A 16701-nucleotide genomic window follows, 5' to 3' on the forward strand; every position below is an offset into this window, starting at 1 on the left:
AATTAAGATTAAACGTATTTGCCCAAAATAACATTGAAGATACGTCGGTTTGTTAACAGCAATATTTTTTTTTGTCGAACTCGGCATTATGGGTTAAATCAGCGTAGTAGCGGTAATCTGATAATGGACGATTGATCGGACAAGGCAGGCTAACCACGCCACTTGACCTTTTTAGATTATCCAGGATTTCCCCTTGGCTGCTCATGATATATTGAGGATGCTCTTTTGTAAAACTGCTGTAACGGTGCTCGGAAAAAATAAATTCTGGACTCATAAAAACGTGGACCGACCTTGAAATTTGTTTACATGCAGTCTGAATATCATCCAGGTAGTTGGCGTCATCGTCAGAAGTGATGGCGGTACATTGTATCAAAACATTTTTCAGTGCAAAATTCACAAGCGCTCATACGAAGCAAGAAATTGGCACTTTTGGAAATAATACTGCTGATGCACGTCAACCATGCAATTTACCGCTGATCAGTGTTGAACGTCGCATAAAGAATTTTTCACTTATATGACGTCGGTCTGGTTTATGTGTGGTGGAAAACTAACCGAGCACCTGGAGTAAACAACCAACCTTTCGCCAAGTACCTGAAAAAAAAAACGGCGACCAACAAAGCCGTATGGTCACAAGGAGCTACTGCCTTATCCATTGCAGCTACCAGTGAAACTTACCATAAGGTTATATATAATTTTGATCTATTTGTAATAATCCTTTGTCAGCTTGAGCGTGCAAGCAAGTGTTTTATTAGATAACGATGGCAGTCTGTTAATTCTGGTAGGAAGATTTTCGAAGAGGCAGAAAAGGAAGTAGCAATGTACACAACACTACTAAAGGTAGATTACGGCTGTTGTACTTCCGAATTCCTCTCGAAATCCCATATTTTGTGGCCAGATAGTGGGTTTAACTGCTTGCCTGTTATACATAACAGTTCTGTCAATGCATGTGACCCGACACTTCGTCTAAAAGGCTAGATGGCTCAACATTCCCCGTCGAAACAGGTCTGTTCCAAGCTGTGTAAAAACACATCGTTATCTCGTGTTACGCTACAGAACTATACGAGAACAGCTATACCAAAACAGTTACGCATTACACAAAGGAAGAGTTTACCGTTTACACCGACGTATTTAAGGCGGGCTATGTTTCGCATGATACCACGAAGGGAGCCTGTGGTATACGGCGATCCATTCCACCGTAATTCAACTCCAAGAACTATTCTGCTGTTTGGCATCGTTTAGGAGGATTTCGTCCTATCCACCCAACAGACAAACTGCCTTCCTTATTGACGTGGTCGATAAGAGAGTCCAGTCCTTCTCATGCAGTTCCTGAACAATATTGCCTTGCTATACCTCCAAGCATTTAGGACGGAAAACCACCACTAATGAATCCTGTAAAGAGCGCATATGGTCCTCCGAAACAGTCCAATCGATGAACAGAGAACCGAATTTGTAATGCGCAAATTTGGTTCTTTCGATATGCACGTCTTTAGTCTTGCCTTAGGATGAGATTGGAATATATATAATTAAAGACGTTCACCATAGAGATTAAAATCAGAACAGCAACGAAAGTGTGATAGCTGGCGAATGGTCACACGTAACCGGTGAAATACCGCCTCTTGTCAATTTACCTCAGTTAGGGTTTTATTCTAACTGTTCATGTAAATGTATAAATAGTAGCAATTTAAGAATTACGATTGACTTGACCTTTAGAGGATTTTATAAATATAAATTACCGTTTTCAGTCATATGGAGACAAGGAGTCATTAAGTGTGTGTACATAATTGTCTTCTTGTGGCACGGCAAACCCATGCCGCTAAAGTGTGGCAGCCACTAAAGTTTCATGCCAAAGACACCAGACACTGCACCTCATCCAGTCACATTTCACTGACACAGGGCCAACCAGTCATGTTTCTTTGCTCTAATCTCTGAGTGCCGAGCGCCACGCGAGGCAACAGCATGGTCTCTTCGCCATGATCTTCTAAATATGGATCAGTATAAATATGTCGGCATTCGAACATACGCCAGCTATGTCGTACTCATATGACCTGAGTTATGTTAAACCCCCCTTAATAAATTTATTATGACTGCGACACATTGACCAAAGGTTTGCGACGTGACACTGGAACTATCTTGGATTATTGAGGCAGGGCTGTTTTAGATACCCGTAGCTTATGGGCAACATTTCGCGTCAGATGTCTACGGGCAAGACGTTCAGGTGCGTGGCACGAAAGAGCAAAACACTTTTCTGGAACAGCCGACTTTTTGGTGACAACTGACAGTAATCGCTGACGATTGTGACGCTTGTTCGTAATTCCGTGTCAATTGTAAATACCTTCCTCGCACGGAGTCTTCCGGAAGAGAGCTTCCTTTCCACCTCAGTCTGTATTTGATTGAAAACGAGACTCGGTATACAAAATCAGATACGGAAATAACTGCATGAGAAAGGCCTGCTAGTTGCGATACTTAATCTCGAAAATATAGAATACTTTTTAAAGGTATTGCACCATTCTTGAAATGTCCACTTTGCACTTAGATTATTCTATAAAACAGTATTGACCTGCAATACATTGTGTATTTCAATCCAGAGATGGTCATCTTGTACAAAATACAACATAAACAGGCGATTTTTCTCCGATTAACATCAATGAAATACTGTAATGTAATACAGTTTTCTGTATACGCCTAAAATATGAACAATTTGTAAAACACCCGTTTAACATATTTGCTTATACTTAGATTTGGTAGCTCGGCTGCTAAAGAGCTCGCCTGTAAGAGGCACATACATGCAGAACTTTAGCTCAGTACGTGAAGTATTAAATTTTGGTAATTCTGGGTCATTAATATGCACATAGAGCATCAGCGATTGAACATCCCCTCATGTCACTGTGCTTTATATGCATATAAAACTCCAGGTCAACATATGCAGTATGTTTTGAGATACCACCCCCTTACATTTTGACCTTACAAGTCATGAATTTTGTAATTCACGGTATTTAATATTTAATAAATACGTGCAAAACCTGAGCTGGATACATACAACATTTGTTAAGGGACTACCCTCAACATTGCCTTCCCTGTTTTTCGATGCCAATGCTCGGGGTAGAACATAAACTACGCCTGTACTTTGTAAGCGGGCTGAACATTTGAACAACTCAAATCATTTTCCGAATAGTACATTCCGTCAGATCCACATGTATAATTGTTAAAGCAATTACCTTATTTATGTTTCATCTAACATCCACATAGACAAAACTGAAATGGCCGACGCTAAATCTTGTACAAAACAACAGTTTCATATCAGTGACAAACGTTTCAAAATGACAGACTGACGTACAAAGGTAATGACAAAAAATATGTATATTTAAAAAAAAAAAATTCACATTCATATGGCCCCAGGTGAATTGTGAAAAAAATATTCATTTTTGGTGAGTCGTTTTTGTAGTTCTGTAGCTGTCTCTGAGGGTAAGTAGATATGTTGTCATCTAGGCTATCACCCACGTTAACAGCTGCTGACAGACGTTCTCGCTGGTGGCGGCTCCTCCCGACGTTTTGACACACGACGGACTTGCAACCTCTTAAGATGGAGCAAACGAACGTAATTTTCGCGGAATCGAGGAGTCGTGAAGGCGTACAGGAATGGATTGACAACCGAGTTAGCCCACTGAAGCCAAATTAGTGCTTCGTAGAGATGATCGTCAACGCAGTTGCCACAGGCAGCAATCACGATTGTGGTGATGGTGTAAGGTGTCCAACAAATGACAAATACTCCAACTAAAACTGCCAGACGCTGTGCGGCTTTTTGGTTCCTTCGTAAAATCCGCTTCTCAAGATCACCGGTTTTCTTCTTCTTGCTTCCGCTCAGCCTTTCTTTCAAACTGGACAGCGCAGAGTTACTCTCGGATTCTTTTCCCTCAGGTTCTTTTATCTCCACCCTCTCCGGTTTTCCGTCCAGTTCTTTACAAATTGTGTGAAAAGAGGCTTGACTTCGCGCCGAACTGTTAGTCCAGATGCGAGTGTTCAAAGCTACCCGGCTCTTCCTAATGATCGTTACGTATAGGTAAATACTGAGGACAGTGATTGACACGAAAGGCAGAACAAATTCTAAAATGGCCGTGGAGAGCGTGAAAGGGAAATTAATTACAAACTCCACGTCACACACGCCATTGGGAACAATACTCTGACCTGTCCACACATCCCACAGGAACACAGCAGGCACATAGATCAAGAAGGACAAGCACCAAGACATAACAATGCGAAGCGTCGCAGACTTTTTAGTTTGACGTACGGCGTATGCAGCACCTTGCCACACCATGAGTGATCGGTCAACACTAATCAACACCACAGCGTACGCGCCAGCAAGGCACGCCAGAAAGTCCAGGGCGTTCCAGATTTTGCAGAAAAGCCTTCCAAATATCCACTGGTAATCCAATATGGTGGTCACGAAATAGAAAGGCATGCTCACACACCCTACGAGAAAGTCCGCAATCGCTAAGTTCAACAGGTACATATTTTGAACGGTCTGTAATTTGGGATCCCTGATATAGGCAATGATGGTTAAGGCGTTACCCACAACACAAACAATAATCATGGGACACAAAATTGTCGTGTAAAAAACTTTCCATCCAAATGCCAAGGTAGCCTGTGGTGGCCACGACTCTATCGTCGAGTTGGTGATAGAGTCGTTCGCGGAACCACTCATATCAAATAATTTAAATTTTCCCATGTTTGTGAGCCTGGTATTCTCATCAGCATAACGTCTACGGCAACCCGATATATTACCTCCGCCTCACTCCTGTCTACACAATCTGGAAAAAAAAAACAATGGAAAATTGTAAGATTAAAGGCGACATTGCTTGCGCTATGGTAGACGACAATGACTTCCAAGCATGCAAAACTTTCCATTGTGCTACATGTATACACTAATATAAAAGACTGTATAGGTTAGAAGATAAAACCAGTGCAGCGACAAGAGTGTGATAGTACAAATTAATCACAAGTAACCAGCGAAATCCGGCCGGTATTTCCACCTACACATTGATATCATCCCCTGCTACATGTGCTTATTTTAGACCCTTATCAAAACATCAGACATGATAACTTAGAAAATAGCATTACACTAATCATGAACTAAACACTACTTTCATAGCTTTTCCTAGGACGTTAAGCGTTATGTGTTAGTGTAATTAAGCCCACCCTATCCCGGAAGACGGTTTAATTAAATAACAAGTAAATGTAAGCTGATATGTTACGTGAGGGCTATTGCAATTGTATTGTATAAGATTATTTATTTTGGTAGCCCAGTGGCAGAATATCCCGAATAAAGGAGCTCTAACACCCTCCTGTTCGATGGATAATGAGCACTTATCTTATTACATATATGACAAGGATCGACAATACAGCAACCACAAGAACCTTCAAACGCAACGTGATAAATAATGTCAGTTACACAGGTGTGAGATGAGAAGGGAGCCAAATGAGTAAGTTGAATATGCATCATGGTACATCTTCCACGTTTCTTGTTGCACGTCGCCATTAGCAACGTTCTTAATGCACGTCAGCTTTATCAACGAGGTGTTACTGTGAGACGCCGTGTATTTTCTCTCTTCAAAAATTCAAATAAGTAATACTACGAATTTTAGTATGTCAAATTTTTGTGTTAAATTTTCATTTTCGGCGACTAAATTTTGTTCTCGAGTTAAAATGATTGATGTTTGTGTATAATAAATAGTTTAGTGAATGAATGCTAGATGATGTGGACGAGTTCTATCTGTGCGTGGCAGAAGCGTGAACTCACAAATTCGTTCACGCTGCCGCGCCACCCAAAAATAGAACGAGTCCACATCAGTCCGTTTTCATTCACAACAAACATGTGCATAAATATCCACTTTTTTAACCATGAATATAATCGCAGCAATATATGGCCTTCCGACGTTTCTGCACTCCGACATAAATCACTTCATCGTGCCTTTGAAGGAATATGGAGGATGCTTCCATTAATGCCTGTTAATCTCAGACTTTCACGATATACACCGGCGCAGAGCGGTCCTCAGTTTAGCACTCAGGTTCGCTCACAAATATTCGGCTTTGAACGGTGACTGTATTTCATCAATTGACGCCCGATTTAATGCGCACTGTCCATATTGTGTTTGAACCAGCCTGTAAATTGTTTCGTTCTGGACACGAATGTGTTGTGAACAAAATGATTTGACAATATTTGCCACCTGAAAGTTGCTATATGCGTGTGCTCAATTAGAAACATTACAGATGTGCCTTGTGGACATTATCCTAGAAAACAGTCTCTGAGGGATGGAACGATTCCTACTCGATGTGTCATTCCTATCTGCCTAATGGTGACCCCCGATTTGGATCAGATTTGTCATTAATGGTCAATTTCCCTTGACGCGCGTCCTCGCTGAATGTTTAGGCCACTCAGTCTGGACAACATCATGTCTGTAAAACTCGGCGACTAGGCCAGATGATGCCCTGATTTCCACCTCCAGAGTGGGGGAGATAGAGGTTTGATTCAGACGAGCCCTTGATAATTAGAGCAATCCATAATCCGCTGTGCCTACCCACATCAGGGTCTGCCAACCCAACGCATTAATAAATGGCTTTATTCGCCTTGACTAATTATGGCATTTAGTACTGCTGTGTTTCATCAAATGTAGGGCAGTTCTACGCTTGGAGAACCACAGCAGATTTCAACCACGCTGCCGAAACGATTATTAATGACAATATATTTCATCAAGATTTAGAAGAAAAATTCAAGGTCCTATAAATCTAATTTCAGTTTACATCACACAGAGAATTTATATAGACCCAATCACTCATGGATCTCCATAAAATGTATTTCATTGATGTCTGGTAAAACATTGTGTATGAACTCCGGCAAACTGGGACAAATAATGCCGAGTATATATTTGGTGAATATACAAAACGACTGATATAATAAGAGGCAAATGACGGTTGGGAAACTAGGGAGATATATCGCAAATAATTACAGTTTGAACATACTCCATTAAGAAAATAGAATCGATAGAAATTGTCTAAAAAAGCTAAACTCATGTTGGCTGCTTCTCGGGTCGTGCCTGGCAAGGCGTGTCAGCAACCTGCGGTCAGCCGTGGGTTTTCCCCTTGGTCTGCCCGGTTTCCTCCCACCAAAATGCTGTCTGCCTTCCTATAGGTGAGTAATGCGTTAAATTCCACACAAAGGAGTAAAAAGAAAAGCTAAAACATAAACCACTGTAGAGATGAAACTTATACAAATATACATGATCGAATACCAGTAATTCTCTTTAGATCTCTCTCTTATCGATACAACTAAACAGTAACCTGTTAATTGCGTTCCTGGTACTTCATGTATTTCGGTCACGGTGTATCCTATGATTTAATCAAGGCGTGCAGCATGGAGACAAATGCCAGAGTAGCAACGACAGTCTGATAGCTGGCTAATGGTCACATGTAAGTGGTGAAATACGGTGTCTTGTCAGTTTACCGCCGTTAAGTTTTTAGTGTGCATGCAAATGCTTAAGGAGTAGCAAATTACACGCTCTCTAGCAACATGGCTTAAGCAGAATTGAGGTAAAATAATACAGTGATGTTGATTGTAATTTATTAGACGTCACTGGTTTAGAATCCTTCAAAATCTTGTGTTGTCATCACATTTAACATACAGTACAATTAATACAACGCAAAGGGACCAGGCATCGGGGATGCTTAGTACAGCAGCAGAATCCTGGGTTGTGCATGAATACAATTTAAACAGTTTAAATGCAGATAACACCTTTAACGGGAATGACCCTAACGGGAGCTTTACATCCAACAAATGTTTCCATTAAACTTTTTTAATGGGTTTTACATTTCAGACTAAAAGCAAACTGAGGATGTTGAATTTAGTCTAGTTCCCGGTATAGCTTCTTATTTTATTGTTGGCTCAGCAGGAAATGAGGTGTCTTTCATAACGGGGACAAATGTCAGGGTAAACGCTCTCTACATGGTCATTCCGGTAACGAGCAGGTAAGCTGGTATTGGCTGATTGTGGGAATGGGACGTTTGCTGGTTTGCAGAAAGTTGTAATATCTGGTCACCTCAGGCATAGACTGCTGCCTTTCTCTTTCACCCATGGCAGATGATAATAAACTGTTAGATGCCAGCTAAGAGTGGACTAACGGCGAGTCTGTGACGTGTCACCTAGAACCTTCATATTAATCTGTTGAGCAAACGTGTCACGAGGTGGACCGTTTTATAGCGGCTATACGTGAGGTTTTTGGGCGAAAAATCCATATTCGCTAATCAAATCACATTTTCTGATTTTAGCATGAAAAGACAAAAAATTGAAAGACTCGTACCCGCCTTACTTGTAGTGTGGAAATAATTTTAAAGTTTATACTTTAATGTATTTTGAACGTAACACAGTCGAGGCTGATATTGTGTACAAGGTGATTGTTGGGGCTATTCTTCAATTCTCCTTTGTTGTGTGCCCTGATGGTTTTTTTTTTAAATTCTCCGGTACAGTCTCATTAATCTACTCAGCCGTTTCTATAAACATAGCTTGAAGGCTGTATACTCCTTTAGTCTGCTTAGTTATTAGCATTATTTTACGAACTTCTCAATTTATCAGCTTCATACAAAATGATATCTACCTATACGGACATCCGGGTAAATCTCTCACTGTATGTGATTCGGTTAATCTGTCGTTCAGTAAAATTTTTAACGTCCTTTTCTACCGTGAGTTAATTTGAACGATGAAAACGAAGCAATGGTATATGCCTTCATCTTATAAATGTAAATATCCGAAAGATTCACTAGCAGATCACGTGATCACGGCTGCAAGTTCGACATGTTAAAAAATGAGAAGATTAATGTCACGGAATTGCCATCAGCCATGTATCGCTTCTCTCAAGGGTACATTCACGCGATTTTTTCTTGGTATCCTTTAGACAAAAGATCATTAAAATTTAATACGCCAATACATACGCAGTGTTGTTTTTCTTCGTTACTTTGACATTATCTTAGTGAGTTATGTGATCGATAAAAGAGGCATCCATTAATGGGCGTTGAAGGTTAAGAAATATGATTTCATCTTATCTGTCACTCTTAATATTCACACGTCTTCTGCGTATCAGGTCGCATAAGTTATCCGAAGTCGTATCGGATAAGGAAAGAAGCGATCATCGGATCAGTGCTACAGATTGCGATGTACTGAAAAGGAGGAGGGTAGGCTGAAAGTCAGGCCTTCAGATTTTTGTTTGTGATGCTCTTATCCTCTTAAGGAATATGTGCTTGTTATCTCGGTATATGCACGTGTTCATTTCAGGGCAGTCCTTCCCGCCCAATGCGTCAGTGGAATGACTTGGAGCTAGTATGGCACGTTTTCACCGTTTGTCATTTACGTTTAAACAGTAGCGAATAGTTATGCTATTGATATCATTCAGGAAGGTCAACGGTGAAAAGGGGCTCTCAGTACGACCCCTTCCTTGAATTCGCTTGCATTGAGTTAGAAAGTTAGTCAAGAACTGGGGGAAGAGTGGTGTTTTTTCCACGGACCTTTGTCCGAATTCCTTCACTCATAATGCAAACCGCCGTCATGTACCTGAAATATTCCCAAGAACGTCCTTAAACCCAAATCAAATCAAACGAACGCTATACAACTGAAAATCTAGGATAAGTAAGCAATAGAGCGTACTCTGTTGAAAGTCATTACTACCTGTTCGTTCACTTCTTATTGTGTAGTGCACCAACAACGAGAAATCATGTTGAGAACCACGTGATTTTTTTTTATTTTCAAGTAGAGCATCTCCAAAGAGAAGGGTGACTGAAAAGGGAATCCTGCATGGAAAAGCATGGACTCCGTTTTTCTTTTCAGTGAATATGGTTTGAAGACATTTGCCCTTTATACAGACAATCGTGTAAGTCTCTCACTGTATGTCGTTCGGTCAAATTTTTAACGTCCTTTTTTTTAACGTGAATTACTTTTAACACTTAACGAGGACTAGTCTTGACACTTTACAAGAACTAGTTTTATCACTTAACGAATGGCCTGAGTACAAGACATCAACATGTTGCAGGACGCAATACCGTATAGATGCTTGTTAATTACATTACTGGAGAGCCGGTGAGTTTTGTTTATCCGTGTGTCAAGCAGAAATGTCAATTTTTGTCACGCTCAAGCGGATACAACAATAACAAAGTGGTTCTGTGAAACCATGAAGACCCTCTAACTGAGACATCAAAATCTTGATGTCGTTAGAGACTGCATTTCGAGGATCGATACTCTTAACAACTGATTGCAGATGAGAACTGAACTTTTTTTGTTACCATTTACATTCCGCCATGAGAAGAAACGGTGAAGAATTCTAGATGGTTTCTGCAAGCAGACTCCGCGAGACATTGACAAACGCTAAGCTCTGTGAGCGCAGCTGTCATTTTGTTAAGAAAGTCCCGATGACTGGAAGAAAAAGCTCCTCCCCAAGGACGTGTGGCCTGTTGTATGGGCGTCTTAGTTTTAAGGAAATCTATCATAAGGTTTCGCCAAGGCCATTCGCTTCATCAACTAGGCGATAGCCTAGTGCCTGTTACACAGCTGTAATGACAAGCCATAGTAAAGTTCATAACCCCTCCCCCCCTCCATCACACACACCGTTTACACCGTTTTCATAACACCAAATGAGCAGTAACTCACGGACTGTACCACAGGCATGACACTCGATGAACAGTAAATCGTGCATGGTAATGCATGGGCTAAAACGTACAGAACGGAAAGTAACCAAAGCAGGTTAATAAATGTAAAACAAAACAAACATGTTATTGCATATTAGATTAATTTAAGCTCCGTCCTAAATGGGAACCAACTCAAGCATGGTGTGAAATGAAGAGCAATGCAAGAACATTGGATGGAGTAATGCAGGCAAACACAGCACTGAATGCGCAGTGACACAATCGTGACTGTGAATGACCAGTGACCCAACTGTAACACGGAATGGACGGTGGACTCATGAATAACACCGAATTGACACTGACCCAAGCGTAACACCGAATGGACAGTGGACCCAAGCATACCGCCGAATGAGCATTGACCCAAGCGTAACACCGAATGAGCAGTGACTCACGGACTGTACCACAGGCATGACACTCGATGAACAGTAAATCGTACATGGTATTGAATGGGTTAAAACGAACAGAATGGAAAGTAAACAAAGCAGCTTAATAAATGGAAAGCAAAACGAACATATTATTGAACACTAGGGTAAGTTAAGCTCTGTCCTAAATGGAAAGCAACTCAGGTACGGTGATAAATGAAGAGCAATGCAAGAACGATATGGGATGGAGTAATACAGGCAAGCACAGCACTGAATACGGAGTGACACAATCGTGACTGTGAGTGGCCAGTGACCCAAGCGTAACACGGAATGGACAGTGGACCCATGCATACCACCGAATGGACACTGATTCAAGCGTAACACCGAATGGACACTCACCCGAGCATAACACCTAATGATCAGTGACCCGAGTACGCAGTGGAGTTAAATTCTGACAGGTGTTTGAACTGAATACCACAATGTAATACATTTCAAAAAGACAAATATTCAGGACATGTGTTACCGGGTATCGTGCGATTGGCCTAAGGTCAGGTCAAACGTAATATTCAAGTCCATCAGTACAAACGCTCCCAAATCCTGTTCTATGTCAATCAGTCGTTCAGAAACATATTGCGAGATCCTTCTAAATAAATCAGCTTCACGACTGAAAGCTCAAACGAATGTTGAAACATTTACATTCGCACAAGTGTAACAAAACATTGTCATGTTGTACATGGTAAAATAATCTAAAATTCGTCTGGCATATGCCGTATGTCTGTGTTATAACAGCGCCTTTCCCAGGTCGCCTTCTCAAATAATTTCACGCCTGGACACATGTGTAAGTGTCGCTCAGATGGTCGAGTTTCTCCGATGGCCTAACTAATAAACTGGTTGTTCAGTGCAGACGCGATTTTCTACCCTCTGCTGAAAGTGACTTTGGTCAACAAACCTTCTAAGCATGTCTTCATGTATTCCTATAGGAGAGAACAGAAACTCGCCAATGATAGTGTTTATGTCCTGTCAAGATCTGATTATGTTCTGCCAAATTTTATCGCATCCAGTCAGAAAGATTTTGGATATAACCGTGGAATGTAGTTTCTTGAGAGAATCCTGTGGTAAATAGAGGACTTGCCCACGTTTTTGGTTGACTTTTAGCTATATAGTGTGAACTAAAACGAAGAGTTAAGAGCTCTCCAAGAAGTGATTGTGTTAACGTTTACAGTTTCGTTAAATGGAACCATGATTCAGTTACATGTTGAGTGTTACTTTGTTGTCAGTACATGTTGGAGAGTATTTTAATTTCTGATATCTCCCATTTTACATTATTTAGATTATTAAAAGTATCACAAAGTTTTGATCGATGCAGGCCAATTGACACTCTGCTGGAAATTTCAACATATTTATTTAAGTTTATTTTATTTATTTAAGTGGTGTTTTACGCCCTACTCGAGATTATTTCACTTATACAACGGCGACCAGCATTATGGTAGGAGGAAACCGGGAACAGCCCGGGAAAAACACGACCATTCCCAATTGCTGGCAGACTTTTCCACGTACGTATTTATTTAAAGCAGCAGACAGAGACAAACAAAACATCGAATAGCCATTGGCTATGATGTTTTCATTTAATCAGATTATTTCCCCATCACAATCTATATAAACTGTTTTATTAGTTGTTTTAAATCTTAAGTTACATATACTAATACACGAATAGAATGCACAAAAATGGAATTTGGGTTGCAAGAAATGCCTTTTGGTTATTCTGAAATATATATCATGTGATCTGATTTTGGGCGCTACGAACGATAATAACTCACACTGGAAAAGCGTTTGGTCGTTCTGTTATTAAGTAATTTCTCAGTGTGTCTTTGTAATGACAAAGATACAACGGTAGTACCCTCCAGGATAACGCCAGAGCAGAGCTTTGGTAAGCTAACTTAAAGTGAATCATAGATTTGATGAATGGAGTAGATGGTCTAATGCCGCATATCTGATTTTAGGTTCATAACTAAGGTCTTGGTATTTTTATCTGGCCATCTTATCACTACTTATATACCGGTGGCTTGAGCATGGCGTGTAAATGTTATCAAAACGCCATTAATGAAATCGACGACATGGACTATAAATTACTTTAAAGCCAATATATCACATAAGCTTCATTGTTACAGCGCACACGAAAATATTCCTGCGATTTGTAATGGTAATCGAAAAGAGAAAAGATGGGATATCTGTATTATGTTAGAAAGACACAGACCCGCACACACATACATGTATAAATACTAGCCAGTGGATCTTATTAATGATATTGTCCCTATTAGATGTTAATTTAGTGTCTCATTTACTGTTTCTCTTGACATTGTCATTACCATTCACTGAGTCTATTATTAATCTTCCCAGTATCCTTTGAGCAAAATGCAGCTTCATTTGGGCATCGTAGTCATACTAGCAAGTAAGCAATGATTAATTATCATTCTGAACCATGATAAAAAAAGTGCTTTTTTTTGGACCACCGATGTATTTTACCTCTAATACAAAGAGATGCTTTCAATGTCTATCACATCTCATCTAATATCGATACCATGGTAGGATTAAATGAAGAACGCAGGTGTGTTTTCAACATCGATCGACACCATTCTGTCGTCTTACACTTGTTATAATTAGTATTGAACAAATTCTTATTAAAACAGGGATAAGTGGAAAAGAACATGCCCAGAAGATAATTATCTTTATCTTGATCCAGTATTTCCTTTACCAGTGCATGCTGGGTGTTAGTAGCCTCAGATTATTACCGGGCGTCTCAGGTGTTGTCAATTAAACGGCAAGAGTATGGAGCTCATTGGGATCCATGCTTCGCTCATAAGCATGCTTTACGTACAATTTAAAAAGCTGGGTATTACCAGAAATGAGAAAAAGAATGAGGCTTAAGCAAACCGATATCCAGTAAGCTTCATTCACGACGACAGTCCGCTCGTCGTTGGTCAAAATATGAAATTTTCTCACCTTTTTGCATTGTGGAAGAAAGGTGTTGATTGGCACTAATGCCTTTGCCCCTTTAACCAAAGATGGGTGACCGGGCGAGCTTCAGGCAATTTAATCCAGTGGTTGACTGCTTGATACGGTTTTAGATTGAAAGCAAGCGCGAGCGTGATCCATGGACGTACCGTACGTTTATACACTGCATTATTCTATCTAATTCTACATGAGCGTTGGTGCTAGGGAGAGCAAGTTAGTTACTATTTAATGCTTTATTTGAACAGAATAAAACTCCAATGGAGGTTAACTGAAAAGAGGCCTGATTTCAGCTGTTACTCAGTGTGACCATTTTCCAACTATCACTCTATAAAATTACCTTACAAACATTTTAACATACTAAAAGGGTCTCGGGTCTTCGCAGTTCAGCACAGCGACATCTGAAGGAACCGTCTATAGGTTAAGTAACTTCCACTGTCACACTACTGGATCACGTCGGAATTTATTAAAGTAAATCTTGCGCCTGAGTCTATCACCAAGCGGGGAAATCTCCAGACAAAATTTCCTACTTGGCCAACTAAACATGACATGGGTCAATGGCCTCTTCACGCCTCCGCGGACTACAGGGGGCTTGTCCTATCATGGACAGCTCTCGTTCTGCAAGGAACAGCTCTTGCTCTTGAGTTCACGGAAGGACTGGGTATACCGTCTGTAAACCCAGGAGATTATTGTTGTCTGAAGACTGAGAGTGCTCGTTTGGTAAACGAGCGAAAACCACGGACCACAGGCTAAAATGAGTATATGAAGAGGGCTAGAACTCGTGAATAAAGAAATAGTACCAAAATAATAAATTTTAAATGCTACATGAGCACTCTACATACAGGCAACCAGCCAGCGATGTTTTAAAAAAGTGTTTTCAGGACTGTCTTAGTTCTAATGTTTGCAATAGGTGCAACATATTAACTGATGATTATGTATGAATGCATATAGTGTTTGCCTTAAAGCGTCTTATAGGCGATGGTCATAATATGGCTGAAATATTGCCGACCTGTCGTTAAGCCCTAATCATTCATTCATTCTTATAGGCGAAGTGGCGTCAAATCAAGATCATTCACTTTGCACCCGGGGTTTTCTCGACTTACTTATTGTTATGAAACCTCACCTGACCGGCACCCACGAGCCAGCGTAACGATAATAAGAGAAAGTGTTAACTACCTGGAGGTAAATTGACAAGGTGCTATGTTTCACGAGTTATACGTGATCATTTGCCAACTACGAAAGAACAGCCTGTTGAAGTCCGTATTTTTTTATATATGATATGTATAGAGCACGTGCGCCTTAGTCCGTTTAACCCTACGCTCGAGACTGTATCCACGATGAATTAAATCGCCACGATGGATATATGAACAGTTGCAATCAAAGCGCAACTGAGATACAAATTTACCTTTCAAATCTCATTTAATAGCATGGTATACGACTTCGACACTAATTTCAATCGTTCATACTCTGGAACATTCCTTGCATCTTTCCAACATCATTGAAAACGTCTGACTGCTTTTCTCTGCAAGATTTCGTGAAATTTGTACGTATATAATTTCTTAGTTCTTTGGTGGTAAACATTGTTTTGGGGAATTGGTTTTGCGATTATTGACTCGGTTTGTTTATCTCGGCTGATAACGTCTGTTTCGACGCATAGATGTGTCATTCAGGACTCCGAGGTTTGGTCCCTTTCCATTGCTTTTCTATTATTGTTTGTTAAATGTGACAACACATTATTTCAGTAATTCCAAGCCAGTTATGTTTAGTACATGGCTATCAATTGCTGCTTTGTTTTATTTAATTCTGCTCAAGCCAATGTGCTAGCCAATTATAAGTTTTGTAATATTATATTATTTACAGGAGATGTTCAAATAAAGCCCTAAATGAGATAAAATTGCCAAGATGCCAAATTTCACCTGTCATGGTTACAGGAGAATGTATTTTACCGGTTAACATTTGCCAAGTACAAACTGTCGCTACTGCTCCGGTTTTACTCTCTGTGTAGTAATTCTTATAAAAAAAAAACAACGGATTGTGTACTCTAGTGTAATCCAAAAAAATCCTGACATTTGAATGTGATTTAAAACGAACTCAAAGTTCGAACACAGGCGTCGTAATGAAATATGAATGGAAGTTAAAAATATGCCACTTCTAAATTCGTGAACAACAATTTAAATGAGTTTTCGGATTTTCTAGCTATTGGAGGAGAAAATTGATTTTATGAATCTTTCCCAAATAATCACAAAGAACTGTTAACCATGATACATGCATTTAATGGTATAAACATCCTATTGATGTTTAGGGGTAAAAGCTGCACCATGATTAAATCTGACATATAGACGCCGGTTTTTCAAATTAGTTTGCAAACAACTGTGCAAGTGATAATTAGGCCACCAAAATCTAAAGCCAAGAGATGTCGAAATAACAAATGCAGAGCAATGGTATGAAAAAAGGTGGGGAATCTCACACCAGTAAATTAAAGTTATGAGTCTTACAGCCTAACTTTAATATGTTTATTTGATTTTCATCTTCTTATACTAAGCACGACTTTCCTTAGATGTTAGTTTTTCTCAGAAGAATTGCTGTAGAAAGAATTTAGAAAAGGTAATTCAAT

At 39.9% G+C, this 16701-nt stretch overlaps 1 protein-coding gene across 4 annotated transcripts in view; it reads right to left on the reverse strand.

The window, feature by feature from the left end:
- Positions 1-2974: 2974 nt before the first annotated feature.
- Positions 2975-16701, reverse strand: part of LOC135477934 (histamine H3 receptor-like) — a 101761-nt gene continuing 88034 nt past the window's right edge. For all 4 annotated transcript variants that reach the window (XM_064758157.1, XM_064758160.1, XM_064758159.1 and 1 more), the window contains one exon: positions 2975-4805. In XM_064758157.1, coding sequence (XP_064614227.1) covers positions 3500-4723 — 1224 coding nt within the window. In that variant the 5' untranslated portion in view covers positions 4724-4805 and the 3' untranslated portion in view covers positions 2975-3499. The remainder of the gene's footprint in view (positions 4806-16701) is intronic.

Source organism: Liolophura sinensis, chromosome 11 (assembly GCF_032854445.1).
Source record: "Liolophura sinensis isolate JHLJ2023 chromosome 11, CUHK_Ljap_v2, whole genome shotgun sequence".
NCBI lineage: Eukaryota > Metazoa > Mollusca > Polyplacophora > Chitonida > Chitonidae > Liolophura > Liolophura sinensis.